The 20,172-nt window shown below is 47.1% G+C and overlaps 1 protein-coding gene across 6 annotated transcripts in view; it reads left to right on the forward strand.

The window, feature by feature from the left end:
* gra (granulito) overlaps nt 1-20,172 on the forward strand; it is a 325,500-nt gene that overhangs the window by 250,247 nt on the left and 55,081 nt on the right. For 4 of the 6 annotated variants that reach the window (XM_038809070.1, XM_038809073.1, XM_038809072.1 and 1 more), the window contains 2 exons: nt 9,283-9,354; nt 19,349-19,479. In XM_038809070.1, the coding sequence (XP_038664998.1) occupies nt 9,283-9,354; nt 19,349-19,479 (203 nt within the window). The remainder of the gene's footprint in view (nt 1-9,282; nt 9,355-19,348; nt 19,480-20,172) is intronic. The other 2 variants (XM_038809071.1, XM_038809074.1) reach the window with 2 other exon arrangements.

Consider the following 20,172-nt stretch of genomic DNA (forward strand, 5'->3'; position numbering starts at 1 on the left):
CTTGAGAAGAGGTGTCGCGGCGGCCTCGTCGAGCGTGTCCATCTCCGACTCTGACGACTGGATGACGGGGTCTGGAGAAATTGCTCGGGGCTGGTGTGTGGGTATCCTTTCCGCCTGGGCTATCCCAGCTCGAGGCGGTCCTGCTTCGCCTGCCTCCAGGTGTGGTTCCGCTGCCCTTATTTGGTCCAGGTGTTTCTTCAGCACCTTACCTCCTATTGAAACCTCATAGGATATGGGCCCTGTTTGGGACTCTACCGTGCCTTTGACCCACGTTGGTCCAGTCACATAATTCTTGATCCAAACCGGTGCCCCCACCTGGAAATGTCTCTGCTGCCATCTATTATCATGCCCCCTGCGTTGGGCCTCCTGTTGTTTCTCCACTTTCCCCGTTAAATTTGGGAAAAGGAGACTCAGCCTTGTTCGCAGCCGCCTTCCTATTAAGAGTTCAGCTGGCGGTATGCCCATTGTGGAATGTGGTGTGGTCCTGTAATCAAACAGCCAGCAGGAGAGCTTGGTGTCCATTGATGCTGCCGGCTGCTTCTTGAGTCCCGCTTTAAGTGTCTGGACCGCTCTCTCTGCCAGGCCGTTGGTCGCTGGATGGTAAGGGGCCGTTTTGATGTGACGGACTCTGTTTTCCTTCAGGAATTTTCCAAATTCCCCACTTGTGAATGCCGTTCCGTTGTCCGACACCAATACCTCCGGAAGTCCATGTGTTGCAAACGAGGCCCTGAGCTTTTCAATTGTCGATGCTGTGCTTGCCGTGTTTACCCGGTGGACGTCCAACCATTTGGAGTGGGCGTCCACTATCACCAAAAACATTGAGCCCATGAAAGGGCCGGCGTGGTCAATATGCAGGCGGGTCCACGGTCTGCCTGGCCATTCCCACAGGTGCAATGGCGCTGCTGGTGGCACTCTTTGCCCCTGTTGGCACTCCTGGCACCGACGTACCAAGGCTGCTATGTCTGTGTCCAAACCTGGCCACCAAACGTAGCTTCGAGCTAGCATCTTCATTTTAGACACCCCTGGGTGTCCGTGATGTAACTCGGTTAAGATTGCCTGACGGCCCTGAGCTGGGACAATTACCCGGGCTCCCCATAATAGGATACCGTCTTCTACGGTTATTTGGTCCCTTCTGCTCCAGTATGGGTGCATCTGGGGCTCCACTGGTCTTTCCAGTTCCCCTGTTAGAAGTAAATGCTTCACCTTGGCTAAAACTGGGTCTTTTTGCGTCCTCAACCGAATATGTTGTGCGTCTACTGGTAGGGTGTCCAAAACCTTTAGAGTCATTACTGTCTCCCCTACTTTTAGTATTTGCAGCGGAGTGTCCGTGAGGGGAAGTCTGCTCAAAGCATCTGCATTAGCTACTCGCGTTCCCGGTCTGTGCTCCAGAACGTATCTATACGCTGCCAGTAGCAACGCCCAGCGTTGGATTCTAGCTGATGCAATCGGGGTATTGACTTGTCTTCTTTTAATAACCCTAATAACGGCTTATGGTCCGTCACTATGGTGAATTTCCGCCCGTACAGATACTGGTGAAATTTTTTTACTGCGAATATCACCGCTAGTCCTTCCTTCTCGATTTGGGCGTATTTCCTCTCAGCCATCGCCAAGGTCCTCGAAGCATAGGCTATTGGCCGTTCTTCCCCATTCATTCCTCTATGGGCTAAGACGGCTCGTACCCCATAGGGGGATGCATCACAAGTGACCACCAACTCCTTCCTTGGGTCATAATGCTCTAGGACATTTTCGGATGACAGCTGTTCCTTAATGTCCCTAAATGCTCGGTTTTGGTGGACCATTTCCATCCTTGCCCCTTTTTTAGTAGCTGGTGGAGGGGTTCTAGGATGGACGCCCTATTTTCAATAAATTTTCCATTATAGGTTGCCAACCCTAGAAATGATCGTAATTCCTGGACCGTGGTGGGAGCTGGGGCTTCTTTTATTGCCCTTACTCTGTCTTCTAATGGGTGTAAGCCTGACTCGTCTACCTTATATCCCAGGTATGTCACTTGTGGGGCCAGAAAAACACATTTTTCCCTTTTTAGCCATACGCCTGCCTTTGCGAAACGCCTGGGCGCTTCCTCCAGGTTCCTTAAGTGTTCCCTGTTTGTCCTACCTGTGATTAAGACATCGTCCAAATAAATCACCACCTGCGGTAGTCCCTGCAAAATATTTTCCATCGTACGCTGGAATATAGCGCAGGCTGATGACACTCCAAAAGGTAGCATAGTGTAACCAAAAAGGCCCTTGAGGGTGTTGATCGTAGCGAACATCTGGGAGCCCTTGTCCACTTTTAACTGCAGGTAGGCGTGGCTCATGTCCAGTTTCGTGAACAAAAGCCCATCTGCCAATTTGGCATATAGGTCGTCCATTTTCGGGATTGGGTATTTGTCCAGCAGTGCGTATTTGTTTACTGTCTGTTTGAAATCTCCACAGAGACGTATCGAACCGTCTGGCTTCAAAATTGGTACCACCGGCGCTGCCCAATCCGAGAACTGTACTGGTCTGATAATGCCGTTGCGCCGTAACCTTTCTATTTCGTCATCTACTTTCTTCCTTAATGCAAAGGGTACCGGCCTGGCCTTACAAAATTTTGGAAGGGCTTCTGGGTCCACGTGCAAAGTTGCTTTGGCGCCTATGATTTCCCCCAAACCTTCCTGGAAGACCTCCGGGTATTTTTGGAGTACTCCACTCAACTGCCCGCTTCCACTCTGGAAAATTTTCATCCAATCTAATTTTATGTCTTTCAGCCAGTTCCGTCCAATTAAGCTCGGTCCAGAGCCCTCTACTATAGTCAACGGTAATCTGAGCAATTGTTTCTCATATTCCACGGGTACATGAGTTGTGCCTAGAACTTCCAGGGGTTCCCCCGTGTAGGTTTTAAGCTTCGTCAATGTTTTTGTCAGGGTTAGTGGCTGGAGTCCATCTTTGATTTTTCTAAATGCTGCCACTCCCATTACTGATACGGCCGCACCCGTGTCTATTTCCATTATTATCGGCCGCCCGTTCACCCGTGGGGTAATCCTAATGGGTTCTGCTTTCTTCGTTGCAATATTATACAATTGTTCCCCTTCGGAGGAGGATGGGGCGTCTAGGTTGTGTACTTCCCTGCATCCCCACCTGCTATTCCTCTTTTGCCACCTCCTTCTAGGGTTTCTGTCGTTGTTACCCCACTCTGTCTGGTGCCAGAAACGGTCCTTCTCTGTTTGGGGAGCCTCAGCCGATACTTCCCTCTGTCTCCAGTTAGTCCTGGCGGACTTGGGGGCAGTTCTGGGGTTTTCCTTTTTCCCTCTATTCCTCAGGTTTTTCCTGAGAGCGGCTATCTGGTAGCAGGACCCGTTGTGAAAGTCCCTCTCACAGGTATCTACCTCCATTGGCGTGCCCTGTAGTTCCTGCGCCCCACTTGCTGCCTTTTCTTCGGACAGTGCGAGCTGTAAAGCTTGCCTGCAGTCTAGCGGCGTTTCTGTATTGTGAGGTCGTTTATACCACACACTAACTGGTCCCGAAGCATTTCATTTAGCGTCGGGCCGAACTCACATTTTTCCGCCAACCTTCTCAGGCGGGTCAAGAAATTTGTGACTGACTCCCTGTCTTCCCGCTTCGCTGTGTAGAATCTGTACCTACACAAAATGAGGGGTGGTTTTGGGTCGTAGTGCTCTTTCACCAATTCCGTTACTTCTTGGAAAGTTTTCGTGTCCGGTGCATCGGAATAAGTCAGACTACGTATAATGGCGAAAGCTGAGGGTCCGCACGCCGACAGCAGGATAAGCCATCTCCTTTCGTCCGTCAATATATAATTTGCCCGGAAGAAGTAACACATTCTCTCCACATACTGGGACCAGTCCTCAATAGCCGGGTCGAATGCCTCTAACCTTCCAAAAAACGGCATTTTTAAAATGGCAAGGCTTACCCTCCAAGTGCGGCAGCTGGTCTCCGCAAAATTCTTAGTTTACCTCGTAGTAATCCACGGGAGGCAGGAGTTCCGCCACCACACCAATATTTATTTACAATAACGATATTACAGGAGCAGCTACAAACAGTGCTCCGAGCAGTCCAGTCAACTTAAGACTGGCTCACAAAGCCTACACAGGTGATTATATGGGCCACCTCAATGAGCTATCATTGAGGGAGCTCATACTCCAATTGGCCAACCAATAATTGTCACGAGTAGGCTTCAATGAAGTTACTGTGAAAAGCCCCTAGTCACCACATTCCGGCGCCTGTCCGGGGAGGCTGATACGGGAATCAAACAGTGCTGCTGGCCTGCTTGGTCTGCTTTAAAAGCCAGCGATTTAGCCCAGTGAGCTAAATCAGCGCCTACTATACATCAGTATATCATGGTGTGGACACACACTGATGGACACACACAGAGACCAATCAACATGTACAAACACCGCAGCCAATCACCAGTTAGAATACACACACTATAAAGGCAGAGGGCACCACGCTTCCCACTCATTCTGGGTTCTGCCTCTCAGTGTAACAAGAACTCATCCAGCCCAACACAGACTCACACTACGTGCTGAGAGAATCAACTGGTTCGGACAAGGCTTAGGTCTCTAGTCTAAATTAGCATCATTTAGACCCACAGTCATTGTGTGTTAGTTAGTTAGAAGTTAGTTAATAAAATTGAGTTGAACCTTCATCAGTGTTGGAAGTGTCTTTTCATCTCTCAAGCCTACACTAGCCAACACTTCATTCACCTTGCTAGAAAGCAAAGGTCACTGGATCCACAATTTATGTGGTCACTTGTGGTGCTCAACACCATTGTAATTTACATCCACGCCCTCTCGCTTGTGGCAGATTGTTCTCAACAGCCATCTGGTAAAAACATGGGACAGCTATCCCTGCCTTTTGTGATGCACCTGATCTGTGTGATGTTTTGTGAATTAGATTTATATTTAGATTTATTGTCATTTGTACCAAGGTACAGTGAAAAGTATTGTTCTAAGTACTATCCAATCAGATTGTTCCATACATGAAAAACATAGGACAAAGGATAAATACACAGTGTAGGACAATGGATAAATACACAGTGTAAATATATGGACATAGACATTGGGTGAAGCATACTGAATGTAGGAGTCTGGTAACAGCCGGGAAGGAGCTGGTTTCTCAGACTTCTGTATCTTCTGCCCGTGGAAGAAGTTGGAAGAGAGAATAATCTGGGTGAGTGGCGTCTTTGATTATGCTGCCTGCTTTCCCAAGGCAGCGGGAGGTGTAGACAGAGTTAATGGATGGGAGGTGGGTTAATAAATAAATTAATTAATTAATGCAAATGGAATGCAAGAAGGGTCATGAGCAACTCAAAATATGTTGCCATAATTCAGTTTTGTGTGCTTACTTGCACTAGCCAAGAATATCATCTCATTTATGAATGCTCTTAATGGTGTGATTGAGAGAAGGGAACTGCATATACACTTGGTGGCATGTATGTTGCGGCTGCCCCTTCTAAATGATACCTACTGGCTTATTCCTTATTTAGATCGTATGACACTACATTAAAAATATGAGGGGTCAAGGCTCTGCAGTGAGGCGACATCTGGAGAGAAGATGGGACAATGTGAATGACAATGTTGTTCATCGATCCACTGAGTCTAGCTATCTTACTAAATCATTGCATATTATCTGCATCAGGTTGTGGTGGCAAGGCAATGCTATCTCCATGACTTTTTTTAATTCAGCATACTTAATTAGAAAGCATGAATTCAGGGGCTGGTTTAGCACAGTGGGCTAAACAGCTGGCTTGTAATGCAGAACAAGGCCAGCAGCGCGGGTTCAATTCCCGTACTGGCCTCCCCGAACAGATGCCGGAATGTGGCGACCAGGGGCTTTTCACAGTAACTTCATTGAAGCCTACTTGTGACAATAAGCGATTATCATGACCATTTTCATAGTGAAAGCCCATGATGGTCAATCCATTCTGGGATTATCTAACAGTTTGACAACACTTACAATTTTGGCACTCACCTGATCACGCCACAACGTCTCCTCATGCTGCATTCATCAGGGCTAGTCTTCAAGCGAATGTTTTTTACATGCATCTGAACCCTCTCCACTTCCAGGGTTGCCCATCCAAGCTCCTACTTTAGCCCACCCTCTCCCCACTCCAACCAAAAATCTGAACTGTGGGTGGACATTTTTAATGGTCGGGTTCACAGAGACTGGAAACCTCCCACCCATGTGGTCCCAACCGGGGATGTAAACCTGGACCTACGTATCTATTACAGATTTCACTATATGAAAAGCCCATTAAATACATTCAAATTCCCACAAATATGTAATCCCTTATGAAAACAAGCATTTCTATTCATAACCCCATATCAAGACAGTTAATCATTTAATAATCCCTTGGAATAGTCTATCAAAATGTGAACCTACAGCAGCAATCCCTGCCCCCTAATGTGATAATGTCAGGTTGTGGAAGTACTCAAGCAGTAATAACGTTATAATGATAATCATAGAGTCATCAGGTTTTACAGCACAGAAAGAAGCCCTTCGGCCCACTGCTTCCACGCCAACCATCAAGCACATTTTCTAATCCCATTTTCCAGCACTTGGTCCATAGCATCATGTGCTATGGATTTCAAGTGCTCATCTAAATGCTTCTTAAAAGCTGTGAGGGTTCCTGCCTCTACCACCCTTTCAGGCAGTGAGTTCCAGATTCCAACCACCCTCTGGGTGAAAAGGTTTCTCCTCCCATCTCTTATAAACCTCCTTCCCATTACCTTAAATCTATGTCCCCTGGTTATTGATCCCTCTACTAAGGGGAAAGGTACCTTCCTGTCCACTCTATCTATGCTTCTCATAATTTTATACACCTCAATCAGGTCCCCCCTCAGTCTTCTCTGCTCCAGGGAAAACAACCCCAGCCTATTCAGTCTCTCTTGATATTTGAAACGATCCATTGCAGGCAACATCCTGATGGATCTCCTCTGTACCCTCTCCAGTGCAATCACTTCCTTTCTATAGTGTGGTGACCAGAACTGCACACAGTAATCCAGCTGGGGCCTAACCAGCGTTTTATGCAACACCAGCATAACTTCCCTGTTCTTATATTCAGTGCACTAGTTAATAAAGGGAAGAATCCCATAGACCTTCTTAACCATCTTATCTACCTGTCCTGTTGATTTCAGAGATCTGTGAACATGCACACCAAGGTCCCTTTGATCCTCTGTACTTCCCAGGATCCGACCATTCATTGTATATTCCCTTGCCTTGTTAGTCCTCCCAAAATGCTTTACCTCACTTTTCATGGTTAAATTCCATTTTGCCACTCTTCTGCCCATCTAACCAGCCTGTCTCTCTCATCCTGTAATCTAAGGCCTGGCTCCACACCATACCACCAATTTTGTGTCATCTGCAAACTTACTTATCATGCCTCCTACATTCATTTCCAGATCATTAATGTAGACTGCAAACAAAAGGGACAGCACCGATCCCTAAGGAACACCATTGGACACATGTTTCCAGTCACAAAAGCAACCTTCAACCATCACACTCTGCCTCCTACCAAGAAGCCAGTTTGAGATCCAGATTTCTAAATTGCACTGGATCCCATGAGTTATTACCTTATTCATCAGCCTCACATGTTGGGCCCTGTCAAAAGCCTTATTGAAGTCCATGTAGATTGCATCAACTGCACTATCCTCACCTACATACTTAGTCACTTCCTCAGAAAATTCAAACAAGTTTGTAAGACATATCTCCCTTTGACAAAACCATTCTGACTACCCTTGATTAACCCTTGCCCCTCCAAGTGAAGATTAATTCTGTCCCTCATAATTTTTTCCAATAATTTCTTCCCACTGAAGTTAGACTCACTGGCCTGTAATTTCCTGATTTGTCTCTATTTCCATTCTTGAATAATGAAACTTAGGGTTATGTAAGAAAATATATATATTGAAACTGAAAGTACAGATTATTTCAACTCTCCGACACAGATTGGCTTTGTTTAATTTGAAGGGAAACGGAGTTTGATGAGTTTACAGTTGCACTGACCTCACCCTCCCTTTATTAGCATTGATGTCTCCTCTAACAAATTTGTAAGTCATACTCTGCAGGATCTGGCTCTATCAAAAATGGGGTTTGTTTGAACTCAGCAATGAATTTAAATGGCCCTGCTGAGTTCAGGTTTTTCCCATATGTGAGTCCTGCCCTACCCCCTTTCCCTCATCTGCGAAAATAGAATTAGTCAAAAATGGGTGTGGGAGTGCTGAATCCATGGGCTGGATTCTCCAGTTTTGGGACTAAGTCCCCATGCCGTTGGGAAAACTGTGGTCTTTTACGACAGGAAAATTGTGGAGGCTAGCAGACAGCTGTCATTGAGCTCGCAGCTCTAGCTGCCGATACGGTCCCCTGCACTTCTGGTCAGAGGACTCCAGTGGCCGGCCGTGCTCATTGGTGGACTCAGCCTGTGGACCTGGACTGGCAAAGTAGTGCCACGCATCGGCCGTTTGCACACCGCCAGCACACATTGCCCCCAGCCCCGAATGAAACCCCCCCCCCCCGATGGATCGGCCCTCCCCCCACTGTGGCGGCCCCGGACTGAATCCGCAGCCGCCGTGCGAGGATCACGGACGTGGGACCATGAGAGGTCCACGCCATCGGAAATTCGGCCGATCAAGGACGGAGCATCGCAGGACGGCCTCAGGTAATGGTCTGAGGCAGTAGATACTTGGTGCAGTGTACTCCATGAGTACGCTGATTTTTTTGAGGGGCGGAGAATTGAAGAACCGGCCCTGCTCCCAATTTTGTGCGCCAATACATATTCTCCGCCCCATCGCTGAACGCGATTTCACCATCGGGGTGAGGAGAATCCAGCCCCATGTTCCCAGCACCATTTTGGTTTCTTCACAACTCTGATAAAATCTATGCTATTTGGTTGCACTGAATTTGTGTGCAGAACCTGCTCTTGCAAAGGTTACCAAGCATGTTTCAGAAGGTGGTATGAATGTTATATTTCTGAGTTGCCTGAAAGATTTATGTTATTATATGGAAACTGAGGCTTACGTAAAGATGGCTTGCGAAAATATGGTCAACAGTGTCAATCCAGTGGTCAAGAAGCAAGATGGGGTTGAATTTAAACCCTTAAAAAGGGTGAGTTTGGATCAGGAATGCTGACAAAATTTTAAAAATCTGTTTCCCAACCTAAACCTGCTTCCAACTTAGTAATTTTCAGCTTTAGGTGAGGATAGAAGTTGGGTGGATAGCCAACCACTTGAAAGAGAGGGATTGGAATTTTAAATATGATAATGAGGCTGTTAACTTCATTGTCCTTCAGATTTTCAAGTTGAACTCTGGCGTCAGGAAACCTGGCAGCTTTATCGAGGCGAGGACTTGGTGGATTCAGGAGGTAAGTGCCTTTGCACCTACCTCCTGGATCCAGGTGCCTGTCTCAGAAGCCTCTGTGATCGACCCCCCCCCCCGCTCCCCCGCCCCACTAACATCCTTCCATCCCCGTCACCCCTCCACTCCCCGTTCTGAGACTTCTGATCTCATCATGAAGCCTCTAATAGCTCATCGCCACCACGTCCCAATTCACAAGCCTTTAAAGTCTAATTTCCCTCCCCTCCCCTCTCTGAACTTCCTCTCATTTAAAAAAAAACGCATTTTATTCAAACTTGTATCAAAGTAGGTGACAGCAAATAAACACCCCGCGAAACATTCTTCCCAACAATCAACTATACAGTTTGTACAGATTTTTCTCCTTTTTCACCCCCCTCCCCATCACCCACCCCCTACCTCCCTGTGACGAACAGCTCCTCAAACACGTTCACAAACATCCCATAAACACGTTCACAAACATCCCATACCTTTTCTCAAACTCCCCTGCTGAGCCCCTTAACTCATACTTTATCTTCTCTAACCGCAGGAAGTCATACAGGTCACCCAACCATGCTGCTACCCCCGCTCGCGATGCCAACCGCCACTCCAGCGAAATTCATCACCGTGCAATCAAGAGAGGCGAAGGCCAAGACATCAGCCTTCCTCCTCTCCATGAGCTCCGGCTTCTCTGAAACCCCAAATATCACCACCAAAGGGTCCAGGTCCACTCCCTCCTCCACTATCCTGGCTAAGACCGCGAATGCTCCCGCCCAGAATCTTCCCAATTTTTCACAACCCCAAAACATGTGTGCATGAGTCGCTGGCCCCCGCCCTCACCTCTCACACTCATCTGCTACCCCCTGAAAGAACCCACTACTTCTTGCCCGAGTCATATGCACTCTGTGCACCACCTTAAACTGTATCAGGCTCATCCTTGCACAAGAGGAGGTCCTGTTTACCCTTCGCCGTGCCTCACTCCCTACTCCCCAATTGAACTCCATTCCCAACTCCGCTTCTACATTCTCCTAGATCTTCACCACCCGCTCGCCTCGCTGCTCCCCCAGCCACTTATCCATATCCCCCATTCTTCCCTCCACTTCTACATCCGGAAACAGCAGTCGCTCCAGCAGGGTTTATCTCGGCAATCTAAGGAACCCCTTCCAAATCTTTTGTGCAAAGTCCCTAACCTGTAGATACCTGAACACACTACCCCTCGGCAGCTCTACCCTCTCCCTTAGCTCCTGCAGACTGGCGAACCCTTCCTTCAAATACAAATCCCTCACCTTGACCAGCCCCACTTCCCTCCACCTCCTGTATACACTATCCATCCCCCCCAGCTCAAATCCATGATTCTCGCACAGCGGCGGTAGCACCGACATCCCTTCCACCCTCAAATGACTCCTCAGCTGATTCCATATTTTCACCGTGGACTGCACCACTGGGCTCCCTGAATATCTACTCGGAGCCATCGGCAATGCTGCCGTCACCATAGCCCTCAAACTAGACTCCATACAAGATTCCTCCTCCATTCTAACCCACTCTACCCCTTCTCCTTCGCACCACTGCCGCACCTTGTCCACATTCGCCACCCAATAATCATGAAGCACATTTGGCAATGCCAACCCCACCTGCTGCCTCTGCCTCTGTCTCTGTAGCAGGGTCCTCCCCACACTCGGCACCTTCCCCTTCCATACAAAGTCAGAGATGATTGTGTCCAATTTCTGAAAAAAGGCCTTTGTTATAAAGATCGGGAGAGCCTGAAAGATAAACAAGAACCTCGGCAGAATATTCATTTTCACAACTTGGACCCTTCCCGCCAACGTTAAGTGCAGTGTATCCCACCTCTTAAGATCCTCCCTGGCCTCCTGCACCAGCTTCGTTAAGTTCCACTTATGGAGACCCATCCATTCCCTCACTACCTGAATCCCCAAGTACCTAAACTTATCCCTCGCTACCATAAATGGCATCCCCCCTAAATTAGCCCGCTGTGCCAGCTCATTCACTGGGAATACCTTGCTTTTCCCTACATTCAGCTTGTATCCCGAGAACCCTCCAAACCTCCCCAACAGGCCCATAATCCTTCCCATACTCTCCAACGGATCCGAAACATACAGCAAGAGGTCATTGGCATAGAGCGACACCCAATGCTCCCTCTGCCACTCTGCCGACACTTTTAGAGCCATCGCCAATGGCTCCATGGCCTGCGCAAACAGCAGCGGCGACAGCGGGCACCCCTGCCTCGTACCCCTGTATAGGTTAAAGCTTTGTGAGCTCATATAATTCGTCCTTACCCTCGCTCTTGGCGCCACACACAGCAAACGCACCACTGCCACAAATCTCGACTCAAACCCAAACCTTCCCAAAGCTTCGAACAAGTACCGCCACTCCACCCGATCAAATGCTTTTCCCGCGTCCATGGACACCACCACCTCCGGGACTAGAGCTCTCGACGGATTAATCACCACATTCAACAGCCGTCTTATATTACTCGCGAGCTGCCTGCCCTTTACGAAGTCTGTTTGATCTTCTGCAACCACCCCCAGGACACAATCCTCCATTCTCCCCGCCAACAACTTAGCCAATACTTTCACATCCATGTTAAATAGTGATTATGGGTCTAGACGACCCACATTCCACTGGATCCTTCCCTTTTTTGGGATTACTGCTTGCTTCATTGTCTCCAGTAACTCCCCCTTCTCCAGTGCTTCATTAAACGTCCCCCAACAGACGTGGTGTCAGGTCCGCCGCGAATTCCTTATAAAATTCTGCCGGGTACCCATCCAGCCAAGGGGCCTTCCCTAACTTCAAACCCCTGATACTATCCAGCACCTCCCTCAGCGGCTCTTTGCTTCCTCCACCTGGGGAAATTCCAGCTCATCCAGAAACCACTCCATGTCCCCCTCCTCTCCTCCTGGGTCTGCCTCATAAAGTCCCTGGTAATACTCTCTAAATGCTTAATTTATCTTCGCTGGCTCTGACACCACATCCCCAGCCCCAGTCCAGATCATCAATATTTCCCTGGACGCAGCCTGCCTCCGCAGCTGGTGCGCCAGCATGCGGCTCGCCTTCTCCCCATACTCGTATTGCACCCCTCTTGCCCTATGCAGTTGCCCTACCGCCCTCCCCGTTGTCAGTCTGTCAAATTGCCCCTGCAACTTTTTCCTCCTTGCCAATCCCTCCACAGTGGGCACCCTCGAATATTCCCTGTCCACCTCCACTATCTCGCTCACTAGACGGTCATGTTCCACCCTCCTTTCCTTATTCGCGCGAACCGTAAATGAGATAATTTCTCCCCAGGCCACTGCCTTCAGTGCTTCCCAAAAAATGCCCGCCGACACCTCCCTGTTCTGATTGAACACCATATAATCCCTAATCGTCAACCGCACATTATCACAAAAACCTCCATCCACCAACAACCCCGAGTCAAACCTCCACCCCGCCTCTGCTCTCGTCAAGTACTGAACCAAATATCCAGCCAGTGGAGTGCACGGTCCGAGATAACTATCCCCGCATACTCTGCCCCCTCCACCCCAATTAAAATCTCCCGACTCACTACAAAGTAATCAAACCTCGAAAACACCTTATAGATGTGTGAAAAGAAGGAATACTGCCTTCACCCTGGGTTCTGAAAGCGCCATGGATCCACCATACCCATCCTCTCCATTAAACCCCCCCCCCCTCAGCTCCTTGCCATTCGTACCCTACCCATCGACCTGGGGCTCCATCTATCTACCCTCAGCTCCAGGACACAGTTAAAATCTCCTCCCATGATCAACTGGTACGTGGCCAAATCTGGGATTGCTGCCAGCAACCCCCTCACAAAACCCATATCATCCCAATTTTGGGCATACACATTTACCAACACTACTAGTGCCCCTTCCAATACCCCACTCACAAACACATATCTCCCACCTGGATCCCTCACCATTTCTCATTCACGAATCCCATTTATTTGCTCATTAAAATCACCATACCCTCGATTTCAAATCAAACCCCGAGTGAAAAACATGCCCGACCCACCCCTTTCTTAACCTAACCTGGTCCTTCACACGGAGGTGTGTCTCCTGCAAAAAGACGACCCCGCTTTCAAGCTCCTGAGGTGCGCGAATACCCATGACCTTTTAACCGGCCCATTCAGTCCCCGGACATTCCACTTTACCAACCTTACCGGAGGCTTGTGCCTCCAATCCCCTCTACCGTCCATCATCTTCCCCACTTAATTCCTGACCCTTTAATTCCACTCTGTACCTAGCCCATCCCAGATTGCCCCTTTCTTTGCCCTTGACCATGTCATCTCTCACCCCCTGCCGCATCACAGAAACCCCCCCCCCGCCTTTCCCCTTCCCCTTCTTCTCCCCTCGCTTCCCCTTTCCCCCCTCCCCCCGGCCAGCACTCTTGGCCTTCTCCCCCACCACCTCACTTCCGTTCACCAGCATAACCTGCTAGCGTGGCTGCCCCTGCCAAAGGCACATCCTAATGACCTCCCCCTCCCTCTTCCCCCGGCTCGGCTCCGATGTCCTGATAAATCCGGACGTTATTTCCCTCCCAGTCGCAGCTACGCTTCTCCCTGGCCCACCGTAGAATTTTCTCTTTCTCCACAAATAAATGGAGTCTCATGATCACCGCCCACGGTGGCTCCCGAGCTCTAGGCTTTTGCCTCAGAGAGCTATGTGCTCGGTAAACTTCAGGTGCCTTATCTAGCACGCAGGCCCACTATTCGCAGGTTCTGTCTTCTCGAGGTCTTCTCCTGCTCCTCAACCATTGCCCGCAGCGTTTTACAAAGGTCTCCTCAGAGCCCCACCTCCACCTCCAGAGCCACCACATAATCGCTGTGGTCCGGGATCACTCCTTCAGTCTCCAGAATCTGTGGCCCCTGCACCTCCAAACACCTTTCCATCACTCCAAAGTACTCTTCAGGGGTGCCACCGCTTCTGCAATGGCCTTTGCATGATCCTCATACATTTCTTTCCTCTGTTTATGGAATTCCTCCTTGATAAATGTCATCAGTTCCTTTATCTGGGGCCTTACAGTGTGCCCCTCCCCTGCCTGCATGCTGGAAGAGACTGTCTGTGAAGCACAGGACTGTTTCAACTTTCCAGCCAAACCTCTCACTGTTTTCTGCCAGATCCGGTGATCAGACGATATACCATTCCAGGGGTAAACTACTCCTCTAACATTCACCTACGCCTTTTCATTAAAATTCCACCTGGATCTGGGTAAAAAGAGCCCTTTTCTGTGACTATGTGACCAAACGCTCCATGGTCACAAGCGGAAGTCCTGTTCTTCCTCTCATGCCTGTAATTTCCAACCCCACCATGAGGCTTCCTTGAAATAGCAGGACACCCAAATGGCTTCATAAATTATTTCCTCCTTCCCCATCTCCAAGTGACAACTATTCCCCTCCCTTGCCATGAAGCCCTCTTTCCTCGATGCTGATTTAGCTGCTGTTGCAGTCTTTACTTCTCAGTTTCCCACCTAACTAGAGGGTTAGCCTGTCAGGCTGGCCTGCCAGGTAGGCAACTAATCAATGCTGTCACGACAGATTGTGGAGTTACTACTTCACAACATGTTGTGGGGATCCTAAATTGACAATTTCTCACAACTTTCCAACTGACCTGCTTGTGGGTCAGGAAAGTAATTTTTTTCCCTTTAATGTCTGCAATTATGGTTGTTACAAGTTGCTTAAAATTGACATCCAGTTCTGATTTGCAACGTCTTCAGCGTTCACTTAATATGAGAAAAGGGTTGGGGAGGCCTTTTGCCCTCTAGGGCCTCCATAATGTTACTTCTTTCCAAAGTGAAATTCCAAAGAAAGCATTCATCATGTGACAACCTTTGAGACATGGTGGAGTTTAATTTCAGGATGCTCACAGCCCTATCCAGACAGTTAAGTGTTGCTTTCGCACTCCAATGCTCAACATTATTCTGGATGATCCCAGCACATCACTACCTGTGCCCAGTCACCTCCTGAAAATTTTTAAAGGCAACATGATTCCTGCCTCCAGAGGACAGCCTTCTGTTTCCAGCACCCTTCTCAGACAAAGACAATAAATTGTCAACTTTCAGAAAAATAAATTCCAAATTGCTTTATGGAGACACGAACAAAAGGATGAGAGGGAGGTTTCAGAGGTAGGGATTTAGAAATCTAAAGAGAAAAACTGAGACAATAGAACAGTGTGATGATTTAGGTAAAGATGAGCAGTCTCATGGGGCCCTGTGGCCTTTATCTGCTCCAATTTCTTATGTTCTTATAAGGGAAAAGGAAGATAATATTAGGATGGTTGGTTTGTAAAAGAGGTGACATTTACAGTGGGCCTTAAAGAGGGTCTTACAGAAGGATAAAGGGATTAACGGGCAAAAGGATTGTGGCTTCGAAAATGAATTCCAAAGCATGGAGGATAGGCAACAGAAAGAAAAGGAAAATGCACACAAGGACAGAGTCAACCTTTGCATGTCATCTCTATAAACATTTTCCCCTGAACAAAAAAGCACAGACACAGAAGGATTCCCAAGGAAAATTTATCGTGAAATTATTGAAGATTGGGGAGGTCTTGTGGGCAATGAGAAACCAGCATTGCAACAGTTGAAATGTTGTATAAAGGTTTTAAAAAACCTCAGTGACAATATAATAGCTTGACAAGCAAAATCATTGCCCCTTGACATTCCATGGCATTGCCATCACTGAGTCCACCACAATCAACATACTGAGGGTTACCATTGATCAGAAACAGAACTGGACTAGCCATATTAATATTGTGGCTACCAGGGCAGGTCAAGGGCTATGAATCCTACAACAAGTAACTCATCTCCTGTCCCCTCATGCCTGTCCACCATCTACAAGTCACAAGTCAGCAGTGTAATGGAAAACTATCCACTTGCCTGGATGAGTGCAACTTCAACAACACTAATGAAGCTTGACACCATCCAGGACAAAGCAGTCTGCTTGATTGCTCCCTCGTCCATAAACATTCAAACCCTTGATAGTGGCAGCTGTGTGTACCATCTACAAGATACACTGCAGTAATTCGCCAAAGTTGCTTTGACAGCACCTTCCAAATCCGTGACCACTACCAGATAGAAGAACAGGAGCAGCAGATACATGGGAACCCCATCACCTGGAGGTTCCCCTCCAAGTCACTCACCACCCTGACTTGGAAATATATTGCTGTTCCTTCACTGTCACGGAGTCAAATACCTTGAACTCCCTCCCTAAGAGCAGTGTGGATGTACCTCCACCTCAGGGATTGCAGTGGTTCAAGAAGGCAGATCACCCTCTGAGGAGCAACCAAGAATGAGCAATAAATGCTGGCCTGACCAGAGGTTTCTTTTTAAAATGTGGATGATTTTTTTTTTAAATATGGAGATTGAATCTTATGTGAGGCTCTTTAAATTGACTAATGCATAAAGGTGAGCCCTCATACAATTGAGAGTATGATGCAACAAAGAAGAAGGCCATTTGGCCCAATGTATCTGTGAAAGTCATCAGACTGGTTATCTAATTATTCCCAATCTTCTGCTCTTTTCCTCATAACCCTGCAAATTTCTCTTTTTCAAGTAAACTTCCAATTCCCTTTTGAAAGTTCAAATTGAATCCACTTCTGCATTTGGATTGTACATTCTAGATTGTAACGGCTCACAGCTGAAAACAGATCTTGTGATCTCCTTTTGTCAATCATCTTAAATCTGACATTCTCTGGGCATTGACTCTCTTGCTAGTGAAAACAGGTATCCCTGTTATGGGCCAGGGTGTAGAGAACCCCAAAGTGTTTCATGGAGTTCACCTGACCTACAACCTTTAATAGATTGTGGTATGGGGAGCACACGGCCCACTCTACAAGTGTGGTACAGCAGAAAATGGACAAGTATTTTTAAAAACAAAACAGTGTTTATTCTATGAACTCAAGTTAACCTTTCTAAAACAAACAGTGAACATCTTAACAACCAGTAAATCAAACACACCCCCAAAGAATGCAACACTAAGTAACCTGTATGCTGTCCTTTTACACCCAAAAGACTTAACAAACCTTTAAACATAAGCAAATCAGAGTTTACAGTCAATATTGAGACCTTTTACAATTCTGGGTTCACCAAATAATCCGTAGATAGTCTTTGGATGGCAGAGATCAACATTACATCTCTTTGTTTAAACTTCAGATGCAGCTCACTGAAAAACACAGACACACCCAAGCTTTTTCTCAAACTGAAACTAAAAAGCAGAAGTAGAGCTCAGCTCCACCCACACTCTGACATCGCTCCAGTAACATGAGCAGCTGCATCTCTTAAAGGTACATTTCTTAAACACCCATTTCTTAAAGGTACTCTCACATGAAACTCCTCAACTATCAAAACCTTGCAGCGCCAAGATGAAATTGCATAGGTGATTCAATGGTGCATCAAAATTATAAAATTAAGAATTAGATGGTAGTGTGACAGCACTATTTCTTTTTAATACCAAAATATATTTTCTCACCCTTGCATAATGGAGGAGATTTTGCCACCACTTTGTGCTAAGCATTGATCACGGTGCCCCAGGAACATCATTGGACAAAAGGAGGCCATTCCGCCCATCGAGTCTGCAGCGACCCACTTAAGCCCTCACTTCCACCCTATCCACATAACCCAATAACCCCTCCAAACCTTTTTGGTCACGAAGGGCAATTTAACTTGGCCACTCCACCTAACCTTCTCGTCTTTGTGCTGTGGGAGGAAACCAGAGCACCCGGGGGAAACCCACGCAGACACGGGGAAAACGTGCGGATTCCGCACGGACAGTGACCCAGCAGGGAATCGAACCTGGGACCCTGGCGCTGTGAAGCCACAGTGCTAATCACTTGTGATACATGTGCTGCCCTAATCGTCTCCCACATTGTGGGAGAGGCCCAAATTGGGCTTTGCACCAAGCGCAAAATCGCACGAGTCATCTGACTCACACCGCCTGCCGCAATTTGGGTCATGCCCTCACTGGGCATGATCAAGATAATCAAATGTAAATGAGCTGGCTCAATTACATTTGCGCGACCTAGATGAGGCTGCATTCTCCCTGTGCCTGGGAGTTGCCGCCTTTCTGGCAAGGCCCCAACTGGGTTGCAATTAGTACTGGTCAGGTGTACTTAGTACTTAGTAGAGGCCAGGTGTGAGGGTCATTCCGGGAGTCTCAGAGGTTATTGGAGCCTGCAGGGTGGTCGGGTAAGGACAGGCAGTGTCCTGTCACCCGGGAACCGTGGCAGTATCAACGGCAACCTGGCAGTGTGCCATGTTGGCACTTTCAAGGGTCAGGGCTTGAGATGGGCGATGCCCATGAAAGGAGGGTGAAAATGGGATATGAAGGGGTGTTTTAAAGTGGGGAGCTATGAAGGGGCTTCATAAAGGTTGGGGGAGCATGAGGTGGTCCTGAAAGAGAGGTCCTGAAAGGGGATGTGGGGGGACCTGAAAGGGGTGGGGGATGCTTGAAAGGGGGATCCTTCAGCAACTCCATTGGGGGTTGTGCTCACTTGAGGAGGGGTAATGACCATGTTCGTGGGGGGTGGCAACATCCATGGGTGTGGGATGTGGGGGACCTTCAAACTCATTTAGAGATCGGGGCACTCTTTCAAAATGGTACCCCGATCTCTGAGGAGCTGGCCAGTTCAGCGATTTCAGCTCCCCATTGATGAAAACATTTGTAAGTGTGGGCTAGACCTGGGAGAAACTCCCTAGGGCCTAAAAGAATAACTAAGTGTGGGTGAATCTAGGTCTGGAACTCACCCAAAAAGGCGACGAGAAACACTCCTGCCAAATCCACCCAAAATAATAAAGAAAACAGCCTGGTTGTTTCGCTTTGATTATTCCTGTAGCTACTGAACCAAAAATGTTCATTTTGAGGCAATAACAGCTGGAAACAAGCAAGATGCTTTAACATTCTGTGCAGTTTTAACACTGCTCTTTAGTATACCCCATATTCGAGAGAGATGTCTATCTAGAGTTACAGATTTTTGTATTAATAAAATGTTCAATTTTGTTTACTAATTCAATTTATATTCCAGATGCAGAGAGGATTACATACACCAGAGAATTCCTGATGAAAATTGCTAGCCTGCCTATTTCAAAAGAGAAACCTGAATTTTTGCCATCTCTTCCTGTGGTATTAGAGAGGCCAGTAAGTTATGCCTTTTTGGTTAGTGATTTTTTTTCTATTGGTACATTACATTTTCTGTAATAATGCTCCAATAATGTTCACAATTTTGATTGTAATTTGTTGAAAAGCTATGAAGAAAAGTTAAAAGAATATGTCTGTATCCAGTTGCTAAGTGCACATTTTTGGCCTGCCAGTGTTTCAAAAAGTACATTTTGAAAGAAAAAAAAACATAAACATGGTGCTCCAACTCAATAATTTCCTTCCTTTTGATTCATTTCATGTTTATTCACCTGCTCTTGCAGTGTAATTCTACTTTTCTGTATTTTCGACTAACAATTTTCTGTATGGAGCATTGTTAAGTTAGAATTTCATCCTTAAGGTTAGAAGCATTTTTAAAAAACCAGTTGTTTAGAGGGTATAATCTACGACAATAAAACTTTGGAGGATGGAGTTTTAATTCTTTTGAAAACAATTGTAGTCTATAAATAACTTAGAGCCACAATAAATGCCTAGACTAATAAGGAAATGCAGAATATCAATATTTCATTTAACAGAAGCTGCCAGATGTTGGGACGAGGGGCACACCAAAGCACTGATCTCATTGGGCATGTTAATAGCCTAATGCTGGCATAAGTGCTGAACTTGAATTTAAACTACTGAAGTGCATTGTCAGGTCTCCCACATCAAAATATGATGCATTTTTCTCTCAGAAATCTAAGAATTGCAAATTGT

This window comes from Scyliorhinus canicula, chromosome 10 (genome assembly GCF_902713615.1).
Source record: "Scyliorhinus canicula chromosome 10, sScyCan1.1, whole genome shotgun sequence".
Taxonomy (NCBI): domain Eukaryota; kingdom Metazoa; phylum Chordata; class Chondrichthyes; order Carcharhiniformes; family Scyliorhinidae; genus Scyliorhinus; species Scyliorhinus canicula.